Source organism: Echiichthys vipera (assembly GCF_963691815.1).
Source record: "Echiichthys vipera genome assembly, chromosome: 3".
Lineage (NCBI taxonomy): Eukaryota > Metazoa > Chordata > Actinopteri > Perciformes > Trachinidae > Echiichthys > Echiichthys vipera.
Genome location: NC_139828.1, coordinates 7,674,305 through 7,691,286, shown reverse-complemented (window position 1 = coordinate 7,691,286; position 16,982 = coordinate 7,674,305). Strand labels below are relative to the sequence as shown.

At 42.1% G+C, this 16,982-nt stretch overlaps 2 protein-coding genes across 2 annotated transcripts; both read left to right on the top strand.

Moving 5' to 3' along the window:
* The first annotated feature begins 937 nt into the window (after positions 1-937).
* Positions 938-6,486, top strand: LOC310966792 (flavin-containing monooxygenase 5-like). Its single transcript, XM_083940701.1, has 10 exons — positions 938-1,023; positions 1,846-1,984; positions 2,080-2,268; positions 2,461-2,626; positions 2,813-2,955; positions 4,410-4,606; positions 5,024-5,171; positions 5,264-5,471; positions 5,563-5,635; positions 5,738-6,486. Exons 2-10 carry the CDS (start codon positions 1,853-1,855, stop codon positions 6,150-6,152), a joined length of 1,671 nt encoding a protein of 556 aa, XP_083796827.1. The 5' UTR covers positions 938-1,023; positions 1,846-1,852; the 3' UTR covers positions 6,153-6,486.
* Positions 6,487-12,179: 5,693 nt separating this feature from the next.
* On the top strand, positions 12,180-15,720 carry LOC310966872 (flavin-containing monooxygenase 5-like; the record flags this gene model as incomplete). The annotated part of the gene is made up of 9 exons (XM_083940802.1): positions 12,180-12,311; positions 12,405-12,593; positions 13,710-13,875; positions 14,062-14,204; positions 14,308-14,504; positions 14,592-14,739; positions 14,832-15,039; positions 15,131-15,203; positions 15,306-15,720. The coding sequence occupies 9 exons, from the start codon at positions 12,180-12,182 to the stop codon at positions 15,718-15,720; spliced, it is 1,671 nt and encodes a 556-aa protein (XP_083796928.1).
* Positions 15,721-16,982: the final 1,262 nt, after the last annotated feature.

The following is a 16,982-nucleotide window of genomic DNA, read 5'->3' as shown; positions in this document are numbered from 1 at the left end:
GATGTGGTTTGGACAAAATGACTGGAATCCACAACTAATAAACCTCGTTGTGGCCTCCATTTGATAGTAATGGAGTTTGCCAGGCTTAAAGAAGAGGTATTCCATAAACTTCACAAACAAAATGAACAATGTCACCATATACTGCTGTATTAAAACTGTAAACACCCTGATACAAACAGGGAAAAAGACCTCTGAACCATTATTCCTCCATCACTCCGTCCATCTGTCTGCAGCAAGTGTCTCCACTCTTGGTAGGGTGCCTTCTCTTGGGCGTCTCCAGGTCTACACCAAATTCTGGGCCCTATACTTAGACCCCCCTTAAACCATTTTGGACCTTTTGTAAGTCAAGTCAAGTTAAACTTTATTGTCCTCGTGGGGAAGTTAGTCTCGGGCACAGTGCATGATGATGCTTCCTAAAAAAACATACTTTACAAAAAGCGTCAAACAAGCAACAAAACGAAACAAACAAACAGACAAACTTTCAAACACCATCCACAACATGGTGCGTTGTAAGTTAAAATGCACGTGGCTCTATAGCATGAACGTGTGTGCTTTAGGGATAAAGTGCAGGTTTTAATATATGTATTGCACACTGCCCTATTGCACTATAATGTATGGATAAAGTCCAAGTGTTAATCACACTAATTACAACCAAAACAGCCTTCCAGCCCCCCACCCACCCAGTGCTACGCCCCTGTTTACTGCACACTGTCTCTATGGACTATGGTCCAACCATGATAAAGACTGATTGATGGGGGGTTTGGCTGACAGCTGGTTGTTGGTTTAGCTGTTTTTATCATTAGAGCTCAGATTCATCGTGATAGAAACGCGATGTTAAATGTAGCGGGTTGTTTCCGAGCAGAGGCGCAGCGTGTTTACTTTTACTAAGGTTACATAACCCAGAGAGCACTGACTCAAGGGTCTTTGGTGGTGCGCGCAACCCTCCTGCAAACCCTCTCACTCTCCCCGCCCTCCGCTGTTCTGCTGCACGGAAAAGTCGTCTCCCTCTTCGAGTCGCCAAAGGTAAGAATACAACACACATGCAAATACTCGATCGTGACTTTTGAGTGCACCCAGCCCAAGTTTAGAGCCGTGTTAAGAAAATGAAGTAAGAAAACTTTGTTGGTTATAGCGCAGTGAACTGATCATGGTGAATCAGTTTGGCACAGATTAGAGAAGGGTGGAGTATGTCCATAATAGACAAAAACAACATTATTTCCTTATAGTTTATGCATTTTTTTGCATTTTTTTTAAAGAAAGCTTTACAATCCTGCAAAGCACACGTGCAGTTATTGCGATATCACTGGAAAAACGAGTTCTGCACAGTTTAAGGCAGGAAATTATGTTTGTTAAGCCTCATTTGGATAAAAAAAAAAAGAACAGTAACCATGTTTACCATACTATACAACACCCCCTGTATAATCTATCATAGATATGTTATGGTCTATAGGGGGGAGGGTTATAGTGCCAACTATTAATATGTTGGATAATACATTTTAAAGCCATTTTATTGTTTAATTCTTTGGTAGTTACTGCACTTTGCAGGGCGATGTAGGCTATTAACAGTATTTCAGTTTTCTCAAACTGTGTGTGACTCACTGGTGTGCCTTGAAATTATTTTTCTTTATAATGATTTACATGGAATCATACATAACCTGATTGAAATGCTTGTTTTCATGGACAAATTGGTGTTTCTTGTGATAAAAACCTACTGTAGTATCCTAGGCAACAGGCCAAAGTCACCCTTGATCACGGCCAACTCCCTGTCATGTGCAGCCCTGTGAATGCATCTTCTTCTTTATAGATAAAACATTTTTCAGACTAACTGGTTCATCCTTCACACAGCTGAAGGATGTCTCGTCGCGTGGCAGTGATCGGAGGAGGTAGCTCAGGTCTGACCTGTATCAAGTGCTGTCTGGACGAGGGGCTGGAGCCCGTCTGCTTTGAAAGCAGCGATGACATCGGTGGTCTGTGGAGGTTTAAGGTGAGTCACACTATTAGGTTGGACTTTCTTTTACTCATAAAGTACATTTAGAAAGTGAGGGTGATTATATTCTCTCTCTCTTCCTGTTACTGCAGGAGAATCCAGAGCCAGACAGGGCCAGCATCTACCACTCTGTCATCATCAACACCTCCAAGGAGATGATGTGTTTCAGTGACTTCCCCATCCCTGCACACTTCCCCAACTTCATGCACAACTCCCTCATCATGGACTACTTTCGGATGTATGCTGACCGCTTCCAGCTCACCAAGCACATACGCTTCAATGTAAGGATGTTCCTCTGACTTCCTGCTGAGAGTTGGATTTTTCTGTTCCTGAAAGGATGTAACTTTCTCACCTTACTCTCAAGTGTAAAATATTGTTTAGTGCAACACAACGAGTGAATAGGTAATAGAAGAAACATGTTGGCTTTTGTACTGTTGTCAGCAAAGTGTTATCTGTGCCTCTGTGTTGTTCAGACCAGAGTCTTGCAGGTGAAGCAGAGGTCAGATTTCTCTCACTCAGGCCAGTGGGATGTTGAGACAGAGAACAAGGATGGCAAAAAGGAGAGGCACATTTTTGACGCTGTGATGATCTGTATTGGACATCACTGCAACCCCAACCTGCCGCTGCATGACTTCCCAGGTAACATTCACGGGCTATAAATATCCTTCAGTCCAGCAAGCAGTGCTGATAGTACTCTAGCAACCTGAGGAGGAAATTATGTAATGTCTGCCATCAATACAGATCAAAGTCTCCTGATAGCAAATGTAAAGTGGCACTTTGTCCAGGAGTTACATGACCTTACCTGCCTTTTTTTGTTTATTTTAGGAATTGACACTTTCCCAGGAAAGTACTTCCACAGCAGAGACTACAAGACTCCTGAGGAGTGGAGGGATAAAAAGGCCGTTGTGATTGGAATAGGAAACTCTGGAGGAGACATCGCCGTTGAACTGAGCAGAGTCACCAAGCAGGTGTGAATGAGATGGTTACATATGCTAAAAGATGAAGATGAAATAATATTATTACTATTATTCCTGTCAGTCTCAAGATAACGGGGGATGGACAGCAGCATCGTTAACACGGCTTTACAGCAGCATCCAGAATATTAAATAACACTAGCAGCGAATCAATGTGGAAAAACAAACCCCTAGTAAAAAACATAAACGCATCCAATGTAATCCTGAATTAATTGTTCTGCATGTGCATCAAACATTCTGCAAGATGTACAAGACATTTTGGGTTATATTACAGGTAACACAGCCACAGTGTAGAGAAAATCATATCAAAATAAATGTACTTGTGTAACTGCAGATACACAGACTTGGATCATAAATTGGACTGAAGTCACTGTTTTGATGACTTGCAACTTTTTTTGTCATAAAATAAAATTATCTACATGCATATACTGTACATACATAGAGCCATGCACGTACATAAGTGGATTGCTTACTCCAGGTAGGCAATGAGTCCTTACCCCAAGTGAAGGAGTTCAAGTACCTCGGGATCATGTTCACGAGTGAGGGGATGATGGAGCGTGAGTTTGGCCGGAGAATCGGAGCAGCGGGGGCGGTGTTGCAGTCGCTCTACCGCCCCGTTGTGACGAAAAGAGAGCTGAGGAAGGCAAAGCTCTGGACCTACCGGTCAATCTTCATTCCCACCCTCACCTATGGTCATGAAAGCTGGGTCATGACCGAAAGAACGAGGTCGCCGGTACCAGCGGCCGAAATGGGTTTTCTCAGGAGGGTGGCTAAAGTCTCCCTTAGAGATAGGGTGAGAAGTTCAGCCATCCGTGAGGAACTCGGAGAAGAGCCGCTGCTCCTTTGCGTTGAAAGGAGCCAGTTGAGGTGGTTTGGGGATCTAGTAAGGATGAACCCTGGGCGCCTCCCTAGGGAGGTGTTCAAGGCAGCTGGGAGGAGGCCTTGGGGAAGACCCAGGACCAGGTGGAGAGATTATATCTCCACACTGGCCTGGGAACGCCTCGGGATCCCCCAGTTAGAGCTGGTTAATGTGGCCCAGGAAAGGGAAGTTTGGGGTCCCCTGCTAAAGCTGCTGCCCCCGAGACCCGACCCCGGATAAGAGGCTGAAGATGAGATGAGATGAGACATGCATGCATACCATGAGAATACAGTATGAGGGTATATGACTGAGCATGCCTGTATGTATGTCCGTATGTATGTATATGAGTGTGAGAACGTATGTGTATGCATGAGAGTTTGCATAATTATGTATATAAGTTGTTAGTATTGGTGTAGATGCACTATGTGCAAGTAAAGTATTCAATTTTGTTGTAGACGGGTTCTCTTCTGGGACTTCTCTTGATTTTATTGCCCAAGAAAAGAATGACTTGAGTCTGTTGCAAACTATTGATATTAAGTAAATATAACGTGCCAGCATAATGACTAATCCCCTTATCTTCTCTTCCCAGCTTTACCTGAGCACTCGTAGAGGAGCCTGGATTGTGTGCCGACTCTGGGACAATGGGCTGCCCTTGGACCTGACTGTGAACAGGGTGGTGAATTATGTGAAAGGCTTCCTTCCCTTTGGCTTTTTCTGTGGTCTGGGAGAGAAACAGATCAATCGAAGATTTGATCACAGTCTCTACAATCTTAAGCCAAAGCACAGGTACTGTAATATGTGTATTATATATTACAATATTACTAAACACCTGAATACCTGAGCCAGTTGAGGTGGTTCAGGATTATCTGGTAAGGATGCCTGCGGGGCGCCTCCCTAGGGAGGTGTTCCAGGCACGTCCAGCTGGGAGGAGGCCTCGGGGAAGACCCAGGACCAGGTGGAGAGATTATATCTCCACACTGGCCTGGGAACGCCTCAGGATCCCCCAGTTAGAGCTGGTTAATGTGGCCCCGGAAAGGGAAGTTTGGGGTCCCCTGCTAAAGCTGCTGCCCCTGAATAAGCGGTTGAAGATGAGATGAGATGAGATGAGATGAGATGAATACCTGATTGCACAAATGCAAACAAAAATCATGACTAGAGTATTTATCAATTAAAATAACTAACCAGTGTGAATATAAACCTCAGGTTGTTCAGCCAACATCCCACAATAAATGATGAGCTTCCCAACCGCATCCTCTCTGGAACAGTTCAGGTGAAACCCAACATCTGCAGGTTTCAGGGGTCCAGTGTGGAGTTTGATGATGGAAGTGTTGTGGAAGATGTGGATCTGGTGGTAGGTTTGATTATTAAAAGTGTGTATTCACCCACACACACACACGGTACAGCAGCTGAGTGTGTGACTGAGATGAGTCCCTTGTCTCCCAGGTGTTTGCCACAGGTTACACCTTTTCCTATCCATTCCTGGCCTCAAATGTGATCTCAGTGTCTGAGAACAAAGCATCTCTGTACAAGTACGTGTTTCCTCCTGAGTTGGACCATCCCACTCTGGCTGTCATCGGTCTCGTGCAGCCGCTGGGAGCCATCATGCCCATCTCTGAGATGCAGGCCAGATGGGCCACACGTGTCTTTAAAGGTAATGCACGTGTCTTCCAAACTCCTTCCTTTACAGAAATACATTTAGTATAAGAAGTGAATTCACTCACCAAGACTCTCGTTATGAACAGGGTGTATCAAGCTTCCCTCAGCGGCTTCCATGGTAAAAGATGTAAAGTGCAAGCAGGAGGCAATAGCTAAAAGGTAGAGTTGTGGGTTTTCTTTACTTCACAATCGTCCATTTTGGATCTAAAAGGCACCACATCTTGTCGTACACCACATGTTCAGCTCAGGTCTCTTTTTCAGGTATGTCACTAGTCAGAGACACACCATCCAAGTCGACTACATCGAATACATGGATGAGATAGCAGAGCTGGTGGGAGTCCGACCCAACATCCCGAGGCTGCTGCTGACTGATCCTAGGCTGGGACTGAATGTGATGCTCGGCCCCAGTACTCCGTACCAGTATCGTCTCAGAGGGCCAGGGAAATGGGCCGGAGCCCGTAAGGCCATCTTTACTCAGTGGGAGAGAGTGTTTAAACCCATGCAGACCAGGCCCTGTGGGGATCCCGAACCCAAGAGATCCTTTACGGGGCTTCTGGTTCTGTCAGCCGCTGCCGTGGGCTTGGCTGCCTACGTCAACAGAAACCACCTTCCAGCTTTCCTCCAGGATCCAACTGCACTGTTGGAGAGGATGAAAGTTTACCTGCCCTCACAGTGAAGTGGAATTCATACTTGTTCCACTCATAAATGTGTTTCTCATAAATTTATCATACACATGTACGCTGTTTAACACTATCATACCACTATCCTGAAAAGGACAATAAGATACGTTTGTCAATGATGCCACCTCATAGTGACTTCAGAGACCAGCTGATGTTATAATATGCTGAACAACTTATCCTACTCTGTGATTGCTAGGACCCCCGTATTTATCTACAGCTTTAATTATTTTATTCATACTTATACACTGATTTTTGATATCCTATTTTATACCATTTATTTTATCACTTACAGGAGTATCTAAATGCACAGTCCATGATTATATAAATAAAAAGCCCTATACAGCCATAAATCCCAGGACTGGAACCTTTTATCATTTTGAAATGAATGGATGTCTTTTATTACAGCTGGTTTTTTTAAAATATATATATTTTTTATTTGTTTTGATTTGTTTAATTTGTTTAAACGAGGTCGCGAGTACAAGCGGCCAAAATGTGTTTTCTCAGGAGGGGGGCTGGAGTCTCCCTTAGAGAGAGGGGGAGAAGTTCAGCATCCGTGAGGAAATCGGAGTAGAGCCGCTGCTCCTTTGCATTGAAAGGAGCCAGTTGAGGTGGTTCAGGATCATCTAGTAAGGATGCCCCCTGGGCGCCTTCCTAGGGGGGTGTTCCAGGCACGTCCAGCTGGGAGGAGGCCTCGGGGAAGACCCAGGACCAGGTGGAGAGATTATATCTCCACACTGGCCTGGGAACGCCTCGGGATCCCCCAGTTAGAGCTGGTTAATGTGGCCCCGGAAAGGGAAGTTTGGGGTCCCCTGCTAAAGCTGCTGGCCCCGCGACCCGACCCCGGATAAGAGGCTGAAGATGAGATAATTTGTTAAGGATCTGTTCAAAATGTTTGTAAACACAGGAGATCAGGGTTTCTTTCAACTACACTTAAAAACATTTGCTGAATTCGGTTCTAAATACTTTAAAAAATGTAAAGTGAATGCAAATAAATAAAAATAGAGAATGTGTTTTAGTCATGCAGGAGGTAAAGAAAAACTATTTCACCCCAACTGATGTAAAACACGAAGCACTGCATAAAAAAGCTTTTACATCTTTGTTTCAATATCACAGAACCGACTGGGTTGCCAGGTTGTTTCATATAATCAAAGTCTGTTTTTTTATTCATCACCAGAGTCGACTGTTTAATATCCGTAAACACACCAGAAAACGACTCTCCTTTAGATGAAATTCGCCGTTTTTACTCGAAATATGTCATTCAAGTGCCGCCTGTAGAGCCGAAGAGTTTGGCTTTTTTCAGGTGCGTGAAATTAGGACTAAACATGACTTAATAAATAAACAAATGTATGCATAAATAAATGTATAAATATATACAATAATAAATATGCAATACAGAAACACAAATAAATGTATACATAAATAAATACAGAAACAGAAATAAATTAATAAATGCATGAATAAATGTATAAATAAATAACAGAAAACAATAATAAATAGAGAACCACGTAAATAGATAAATACAGTAACATTAATCAATACATAAAAACATACATTAATAAATAAATGCAAGAATGAATGTATAAATAAAATACTGAATAAATAAATGTTTTACATATATTTCTACATTTTAGTTCACCTACATTTATGTGTTTATGTATTTATGTGTCTATATGTTAATGAGGTAGGAGCTCTCATTTATTCATGCATATATTTATTTATTCATTTATTCCAGCATTTATTTATTTATTCTGCATTTATTTATTTATGTATTAATGCGTTAATGTATGTAAACATTTATTAGTGCATTTATGTATTTATTAATTCATTTATTAAGGTTTTTATTATTTATTGAGACTGAAAGGTTGAATATGGAGATTGAGAAGAACACCCCCATCTAGTGTCTCAACAACAAAATATAAAAAAGCACTCAGGTTGCCAGGTTGGTCAGACCCGGTCCAGCAGCCTACAGGAGACCGGAGTCTGTTTGAGACTGTTTGAACCCGTCCCCTCCGGCAAATCGCACCATAAACACAAGTATTGCAGAGGAGTTTGACTGACAGTTACCGTTAGCCGTTACAGCTAAGTAAACAGGAAAGTTAGTTCACCGATCAAGGAGAAACGTAGCCATTTGGGCGTGCGTTTTAATGTTGTTAAACTCCTTTATCTCAGTCCATCCAGTGAATGCTTGGCCTTATATTGACTCTAGTTTTTACCCGTCTCCGGTCACTCAGCTGCTGGGACAAATAGGCAGCTGCAGGATCTGCAAACTCCATTTCACCAAGTGCCAGCCTACAGTAGCTGCACCAAACAACAAACAACCCTGGCAACCTGTAATGTCGGCCGCTATTGGCTGGTAAAATGTAAACAGAACGTGACAGAAAGTCATTGTCAAACAAAAAAAAAAGTAAATCTTAATTCAAACTAAATATATTTTTATGGAAAAGCAATACTTTGATTCTGCACCCCTCAAAATGTGGGTGTGTTATTGTTTTTCTTTAATATAGCTTTTAATAGATATTCTACATATTCAACCTTTAAGTCATGTTTAATCCTCCACATAACATGGCGAGCAATTGAGACGGAAATTACAATTGACTTGTCTAATGGGAATTTTGGATACCTGTAATTTACAAATCATAATCTTTAGTGGGCCAACCATGAATCCTGCGTTTCCTGTGTAATACTACACAGGCCTGCTGTCTGTTATCTCATCCTATGGCTGAAATGATTGTCCAGTTTGCACATCGCTGAGTAGTGTGACTGCATCATGACATGAGATAAGAGAACAGAGGCATTGTGACTTATACATCATGCCTCTGTAAGATAGGGCCTAACCAGTCATTATTACTTGCATGTTTGCTATTGGGAAATAGTGATGATACGTTTGAAGGAAGTGCTCTGTTCTGGTCTGGACCTATGGTCTGGACACGTCACTTGTGTTTTCATCTCATCTCATCTCATCTTCAACCGCTTATCCGGGGTCGGGTCGTGGGGGCAGCAGCTTTAGCAGGGGACCCCAAACTTCCCTTTCCCGGGCCACATTAACCAGCTCTAACTGGGGGATCCCGAGGCGTTCCCAGGCCAGTGTGGAGATATAATCTCTCCACCTGGTCCTGGGTCTTCCCCGAGGCCTCCTCCCAGCTGGACGTGCCTGGAACACCTCCCTAGGGAGGCGCCCCGCTGCTCCGATTCTCCGGCCAAACTCACGCTCCATCGTCCCCTAACTCGTGAACAAGATCCTGAGGTACTTGAACTCCTTCACTTGGGGTAAGGACTCATTCCCTATGAGTGTTTTCATGTTCTGTATAAAAAGTGAACTGCCCTCAGCTCTGGGCCTTTGCTCAGAGAGAGAACAGCCCTTTCCTGCAGGAAATACTTTAAATAAAACCACAAAGAAAAGTCAGCTTTGTCTGCTCTAATCTTTGTTGACCAACCTTTCCTGTACCCAATGCACCTTTTTTCCTCAAGAATCGGACAGAGGCTAATTTCCCATTTACTGAAGTGAGTAAACTGTCTCTAGCTGTCACCAACCTTTTTTTTAAATCTTTTTTTATTTAGCTCTCTGCACTTTATTGTATGTTTTTGCACTTTACTGTTGTCATGTCCTGTCTGCCCTGGTGGTGTCATGTTCTGTCTTGTCTGGATGTATGTCTACGCATGGGATAGCGGGGAACGTAATTTCGATTCCTTTGTATGTATAACACATGTGAAGTATTGACAATAAAACTGACTTGACTTGACTTGACTTGACTATTTCAAATGTAATTTATTTATTTAGTCTCTTTTTTCCTCTTCAGTTATTCAATAATTTAATTCATTTTTTATATTTCAATTTTTAAATTTCATTTATTTTTTCATCATTGTTATTGCTATTATTTATTATTGTTACTTTCCTGTATGTGCCTTATTGTTCTATGTTATTCGCTGTTTGTAAATTAACAAAATGTGCAATAAACACTAGTTTAAAAAAATATATGTAGATATATATATATATCTACATATATGTCTATGGCTGCGGGGGTATATTTCACGGGCGTAGCTCCCACTGAGTTTCTATTATTAACTGATGTTAACGTCCGTAACTGTCAGGAAAAATACGAGGGTTATCTGCTTTACAGGGACTTGGAAACATGTTACCATTTCACCTCTTGTGAGTTTGCAGGTCTGCGTAAAGGAGGAAAACTCCAGGAATATTCAGATTTATAGGCTACAGTAGGTCAAGTATTGTAAAGATAATGACAAGAGCATTGAATGAACCTGGTTATTTTGTCTGATTCACTTTTCCAATATTTTTTCAGACGAGTGTGAATGAATAACACATGTACCGAAGACAAGTCATTAACCTTAAGGGACCTGTGGGTGTGCAGCAGGTTTACCGTGCATGTGTTGACTGTGCCAAAGGTCAGATTGCAGGTAAATTTGAACAGTGTCTATTATTCCCTTGGAGGCTCGCAACCTGTGTACCAGTGAGATTTCCTGCTTTTGCTTCACAGCAGGTAAGAGATACGTACGATTGTGTGGAAAGACTGAAAAGGTGGATTTGGTTGATTTGGTTTTCAGGGCCCGCTGACTGTCAGTTTAGTTTTGCATTAGTGTTTGGGTGAAACAGCTGTTTGCACGCTCAAAGTGGCACAAAGTTTAAATACTGAAGGCTGTTGGATGTAATGCATTTTGTCGCCTGGTTGGGTTTAACTTTGCTTTATACTTCATTATGCATATTAATTTAAAATAGCCTTAAAGAGTATAAGTTGTTTGTTACCCCAGATATCTATTACCTGTGCAAAAACTGTGTCAAAACTTTGAGCCTAATTACTTTTTACATTGAGAGATGTTTTTTCCATGAACACACTTCATGTGCCTCCAAAAACGCTTTCACTGTTACTGGTTTAGTTTACATCTATTTGTCAGGCAGCGTCTACAAAACAACAGTCTTACAAGGAGCAGAGTTGCACTGCGCCAGATTTAGCCAACAGCTGATTTTCCACACATTTTGTTACTGGCTCATAATATTTAATGTGAAATTTACAAACAAATTATAGTCTCTATGTTCTGCATGTTGTTGGCCTAAATAGAATAGATATAAATACTTGAATAGTTTATGTGTAAAAAGTTATTGAGCTAAATCTGGGTCACATGCTGAACTTTGTTTAGATTAGGTGAAAATGTTGCACCCTGTTTGGTCTGTAAACCAAAGTAAACGTGTCCTCTCTGTTATTGTCACTGTTATTTGGGTGCCTGAGATTGGCCATAATGTTTTCCTGACAGTTTAACATGTTGTATGTTTAATGCAAAAAATGGAAAATCAATGTTTCCCCTCAAAAGTAAAAATGCTGCTGCATAACAGAATTGACCCTTCTACGTTAATGTTTATGACCAAGGTTATATCGTTTGCGGTGTGTGATTCAAACGATCCGCTCATCTACTCTAGATACATATTAACTCAGTTATATATCTGAGGGAGATCAACACAGCTGCAGCCCATAACAGGAAAAACTCCTATCTTGTTGCTAATGTTGCGTAGAGCCCTGTGAATGCACCTTCTTCTTTAAAGATAAAACATTTTTCAGACTAACTGGTTCATCCTTCACAGAGCTGAAGGATGTCTCGTCGCGTGGCAGTGATTGGAGGAGGTAGCTCAGGTCTGATGTGGGATAATAAACAAACGTTAAAGCAATATAATTGTTTAATTCTTTGGTAGTTACTGCACTTTGCAGGGCGATGTGGGCTATCAACAGTATTTCAGTGTTCTCAAACTGTGTGTGACTCACTGGTGTGCCTTGAAATTATTTTTCTTTATAATAACATTTACATGAAATGCATATGTAACCTCATTAAAAAACTTGTTTTCATGGACAAATTGGTGTTTCTTGTGACAAAAACCTACTGTAGTATCCTAGGCAACAGGCCAAAGTCACCCTGATCATGGCCAACTCCCTGACATGTGCAGCCCTGTGAATGCATCTTCCTCTTTATAGATAAAACATTTTTCAGACTAACTGGTTCATCCTTCACAGAGCTGAAGGATGTCTCGTCGCGTGGCAGTGATCGGAGGAGGTAGTTCAGGTCTCACCTGTATCAAGTGCTGTCTGGACGAGGGGCTGGAGCCCGTCTGCTTTGAAAGCAGCGATGACATCGGTGGTCTGTGGAGGTTTAAGGTGAGTCATACTCTTAGGTTGGACTTTCTTTTACTCATAAAGTACATTTAGAAAGTGAGGAGGATTATATTCTCTCTCTTCCTGTCACTGCAGGAGAATCCAGAGCCAGACAGGGCCAGCATCTACCACTCTGTCATCATCAACACCTCCAAGGAGATGATGTGTTTCAGTGACTTCCCCATCCCTGCACACTTCCCCAACTACATGCACAACTCCCTCATCATGGACTACTTTTGGATGTATGCTGACCGCTTCCAGCTCACCAAGCACATACGCTTCAATGTAAGGATGCACTGACTTGTCTGGAAACATTTAACTCTGTCCTTGAAATGATGCATAAACTTCACCTTGATAGCAAATGTAAAATGTCTCATTATTCAAGATGACAGTCCTAGACTAGATGCAATTGTGTTTACAGTTAACACCTAGTTTAGGTAGGTAGGTAGAAAACTTTAATGTCCTCCAGAGGCAATTTGATTTACAGCCTGTTATGTTCCAATAACATGGTCACACTGCGATACATGGGGTTTGCTGTATGTTGCTAAATAGGGGTTAAGGGACCTTTAAGAGACGGAGTATTATGGGATGTTACGTGACGCATGAAGCACGTGAAAACGGTAAACAAGGAAGTCATGTATGTAGACATGAGGCTGAAGCAAACCGTCTGTGCGTGTCAGTCTTTCACACACAAAATACAGCCCAGAGGCAATTACACACAATTCACAGATACAGACATTGATTTAGACACTTCTACAACACTGATTCTCTGACACTTACATTTACGTACACACATTAATAAATATGCTTCAGTAAAACAAACCAGTGTGGGTTATTGCAGTTTTCCCTAAAGGCCTTGTGTAATAAATACATAGACTACAGAAATGTCCCTGTGTCTGTTGTGATTCTGGACAGTCTCTCGCTCTCCTCTTTTTAATCGTTGTTTTTTCTCCCTCTGTCAGTGTTTTTCTGTATGTGCTTTCTTTCTGTTTTTCTGGCAGGTGATCCTTGTTAGCATTGATCACCAGCCAGTCTGTATATAATCCGGTACTGAGCCTCACTCAGGGCCCGATCATACCCTCTACTTACCCTGATGTCTCCCTGTGTACCTGCTCCTTTTGTGTCCACTCATCTCGTCAGTTTGTTTCTAGTTCTTCGTGTTTTTCCTTTGTGTTAGTGCACCTTTTTGTAAATTAGTTTTATTAAATTTGTTAACACCGTCTCCTGAGTTCCTTGTCTGCATTTGGGTCCCCTCCTCAGTGTATTCTCCGTCGTCAATCATGACAGTGTCGTGCCCTTCCCCAGATCTGATTTAATTGTGTTATTGCCCTGGGAATAAAAAAGCTCTTCGCTCTGTGGGTAATTAGATGGTTTAATTGTGTCTGCCTCTGTGTTGTTCAGACCAGAGTCTTGCAGGTGAAGCAGAGGTCAGATTTCTCTCACTCAGGCCAGTGGGATGTTGAGACAGAAAACAAGGATGGCAAAAAGGAGAGACACATTTTTGACGCTGTGATGATCTGTATTGGACATCACTGCAACCCCAACCTGCCGCTGCATGACTTCCCAGGTAACATTCACGGGCTATAAGTATCCTTCAGTTCAATCGGGGACATTTTGTGCTACGGAGCATGAGAAGAAAAGAATGATAATGCGGTTTACTTCAAGTTTAATCAAGAAAGTCTGCCAAATGAATATAATTGAATATTCAAACTGTAATGCCTTTTGTCTTATGGTCACAAATCTTTCCTCTCAGGCATTGACACTTTCCCAGGAAAGTACTTCCACAGCAGAGACTACAAGACTCCTGAGGAGTGGAGGGATAAAAAGGCCGTTGTGATTGGAATAGGAAACTCTGGAGGAGACATCGCCGTTGAACTGAGCAGAGTCACCAAGCAGGTTGGGCAGTTAACTGTCAGAGACGCGCACAATAAGACTTTGATGTCTTAACCTTAACACAATGCTGACATGACGGTTTACTGCTCGTATCTCATATTTACAGTTGTATCTAAGCACTCGGAGGGGAGCCTGGATCTTAAATCGAGTTTCAGACAAAGGTCTTCCTGGTGATATGGTCACGGGCAGGAAGGCTAAGTTAATGAAGCAGATCCTCCCCTTTGGGTTAGTCTGCAGCCTGATCGAGAGAAAACTCAACCAAAGATTTGATCACAGCCTGTACAACTTGAAGCCAAAGCACAGGTATGGCCACAACAGATGGCTTTTGTACCATAGATGTTTCTGACTGACATGCTTGCAGTATTATTTATCAGTGAATATAAACCTCAGGTTGTTCAGCCAACATCCCACACTGAATGATGAGCTTCCCAACCGCATCCTCTCTGGAACAGTTCAGGTGAAACCCAACATCTGCAGGTTTCAGGGGTCCAGTGTGGAGTTTGATGATGGAAGTGTTGTGGAAGATGTGGATCTGGTGGTAGGTTTGATTATTAAAAGTGTGTATTCACCCACACACACACACGGTACAGCAGCTGAGTGTGTGACTGAGATGAGTCCCTTGTCTCCCAGGTGTTTGCCACAGGTTACACCTTTTCCTATCCATTCCTGGCCTCAAATGTGATCTCAGTGTCTGAGAACAAAGCATCTCTGTACAAGTACGTGTTTCCTCCTGAGTTGGACCATCCCACTCTGGCTGTCATCGGCCTCGTGCAGCCGCTGGGAGCCATCATGCCCATCTCTGAGATGCAGGCCAGATGGGCCACACGTGTCTTTAAAGGTAATGCACGTGTCTTCCAAACTCCTTCCTTTACAGAAATACATTGAGTATAAGAAGTGAATTCACTCACCAAGACTCTCGTTATGAACAGGGTGTATCAAGCTTCCCTCAGCAGCTTCCATGGTAAAAGATGTAAAGTGCAAGCAGGAGGCAATAGCTAAAAGGTAGAGTTGTGGGTTTTCTTTACTTCACAATCGTCCATTTTGGATCTAACAGGCACAGCGTCTTGTCGTACACCACATGTTCAGCTCAGGTCTCTTTTTCAGGTATGTCACCAGTCAGAGACACACCATCCAAGTCGACTATATCGAATACATGGATGAGATAGCAGAGCTGGTGGGAGTTCGACCCAGCATCCCGAGGCTGCTGCTGACTGATCCCAGGCTGGGACTAAATGTGATACTTGGTCCCGGTACCCCGTACCAGTATCGTCTCAGAGGGCCAGGGAAATGGGCCGGAGCCCGTCAGGCCATCTTAACTCAGTGGGAGAGAGTGTTTCAACCCATGCAGACCAGGCCCTGTGGGGATCCCGAACCCAAGAGATCCTTTACGGGGCTTCTGGTTCTGTCAGCCGCTGCCGTGGGCTTGGCTGCCTACGTCAACAGGAACCACCTTCCAGCTTTCCTCCAGGATCCAACTGCACTGTTGGAGAGGATGAAAGTTTACCTGCCCTCACAGTGAAGTATGATTAATATTCAATTCAGATCTGATGTGATCATGACTGTATAATAAATGCTGTCTTGCTGGTGGGGACTGCTTATAATAAGCATAGATTGCAAAAATTAAATGCACATAGATGTTAAGTAAAAGTACACTGCTCACGGATTAAGTGTTAAATCTTAAAAATGCTATTTTGTAAACTGTTTGGTCATTTAAACTAAAGTGTTGCATTATATCTGATAAGCTCATACCTTTATCTAGAAAAAAGTATCTAGTTGTGCAACAGTGATGTAAATGATGCAATATTTCCAGTGTATCGTCAGACAAAAGAGAAAAGCTCAAGCAAAACTGCCTGATAATTATATGCGAGCAAAGTATCCTACAAATGTACTTTGCACAGTTTCTATTACATGCCTCCATCTCCCGGCTGGACTCAGACGATGTACATTGGTCAATGATGCCCCCTAATGGCAGCTTCAGAACCAGATGTTTTGCATTGAAAATAATCCATTTAACATTGTATGGTACAAACCATTGTGACTCACTGCATCATACTGGGATCATATGATTAAGGATCATCTGGGGACTCCTTGACTCTCCTGTAGGCAGTGGCTATGACTGTTTACTTTTTAAAGATGACGACATGCTACAATCATGTGATGGCCAATCAGAAATCAAGACGTGACATTAAAAATCAACCATGAATATGAAGCAGGAAAAAAACGTGTCTTTTTTATTCTTCTAAAAAAATGTAATGACTCAATTTAGGAGAGGTCAAGAGAAAAGCTCAGGATTTAAATTCACAATATCATCAATAACATTAGATGGATAGATTATTTATTTATTTTTAATAAAAAAGGATTGTGGATGAATTTTGAGCTGGCCTTAATCAGCCTTCAAACCGGTAGACCCCGGAAGAGGAACAGTCCACTAGTTAACATTTGGGTTGCCAGGTTTATGGATACCTGTGATATGAATGTTAGGCTGTAAGACTGATGTCAAAGAGGAAAGGATATAAAGGAAAGGATATATAGTGTTCATTCAGCTATAATACCAAACTGTAACCTGTCAAACAACAGGTAACAGTCTGCTTTATCGGCCTGTTCAGTTACTACAGGTATCTAACCACTCAAAATTAGTCAAGATGACTCCTAGAAACAGTATACACCTGCCTTACACAACAGCTGGCTTCATCTCCTTTAAATTAATTCAGGCACACTCAAAGAAAGATAACTACCATAATAGATTTACTTGTAATTATAAGGTATGCTACTCCAGCACAC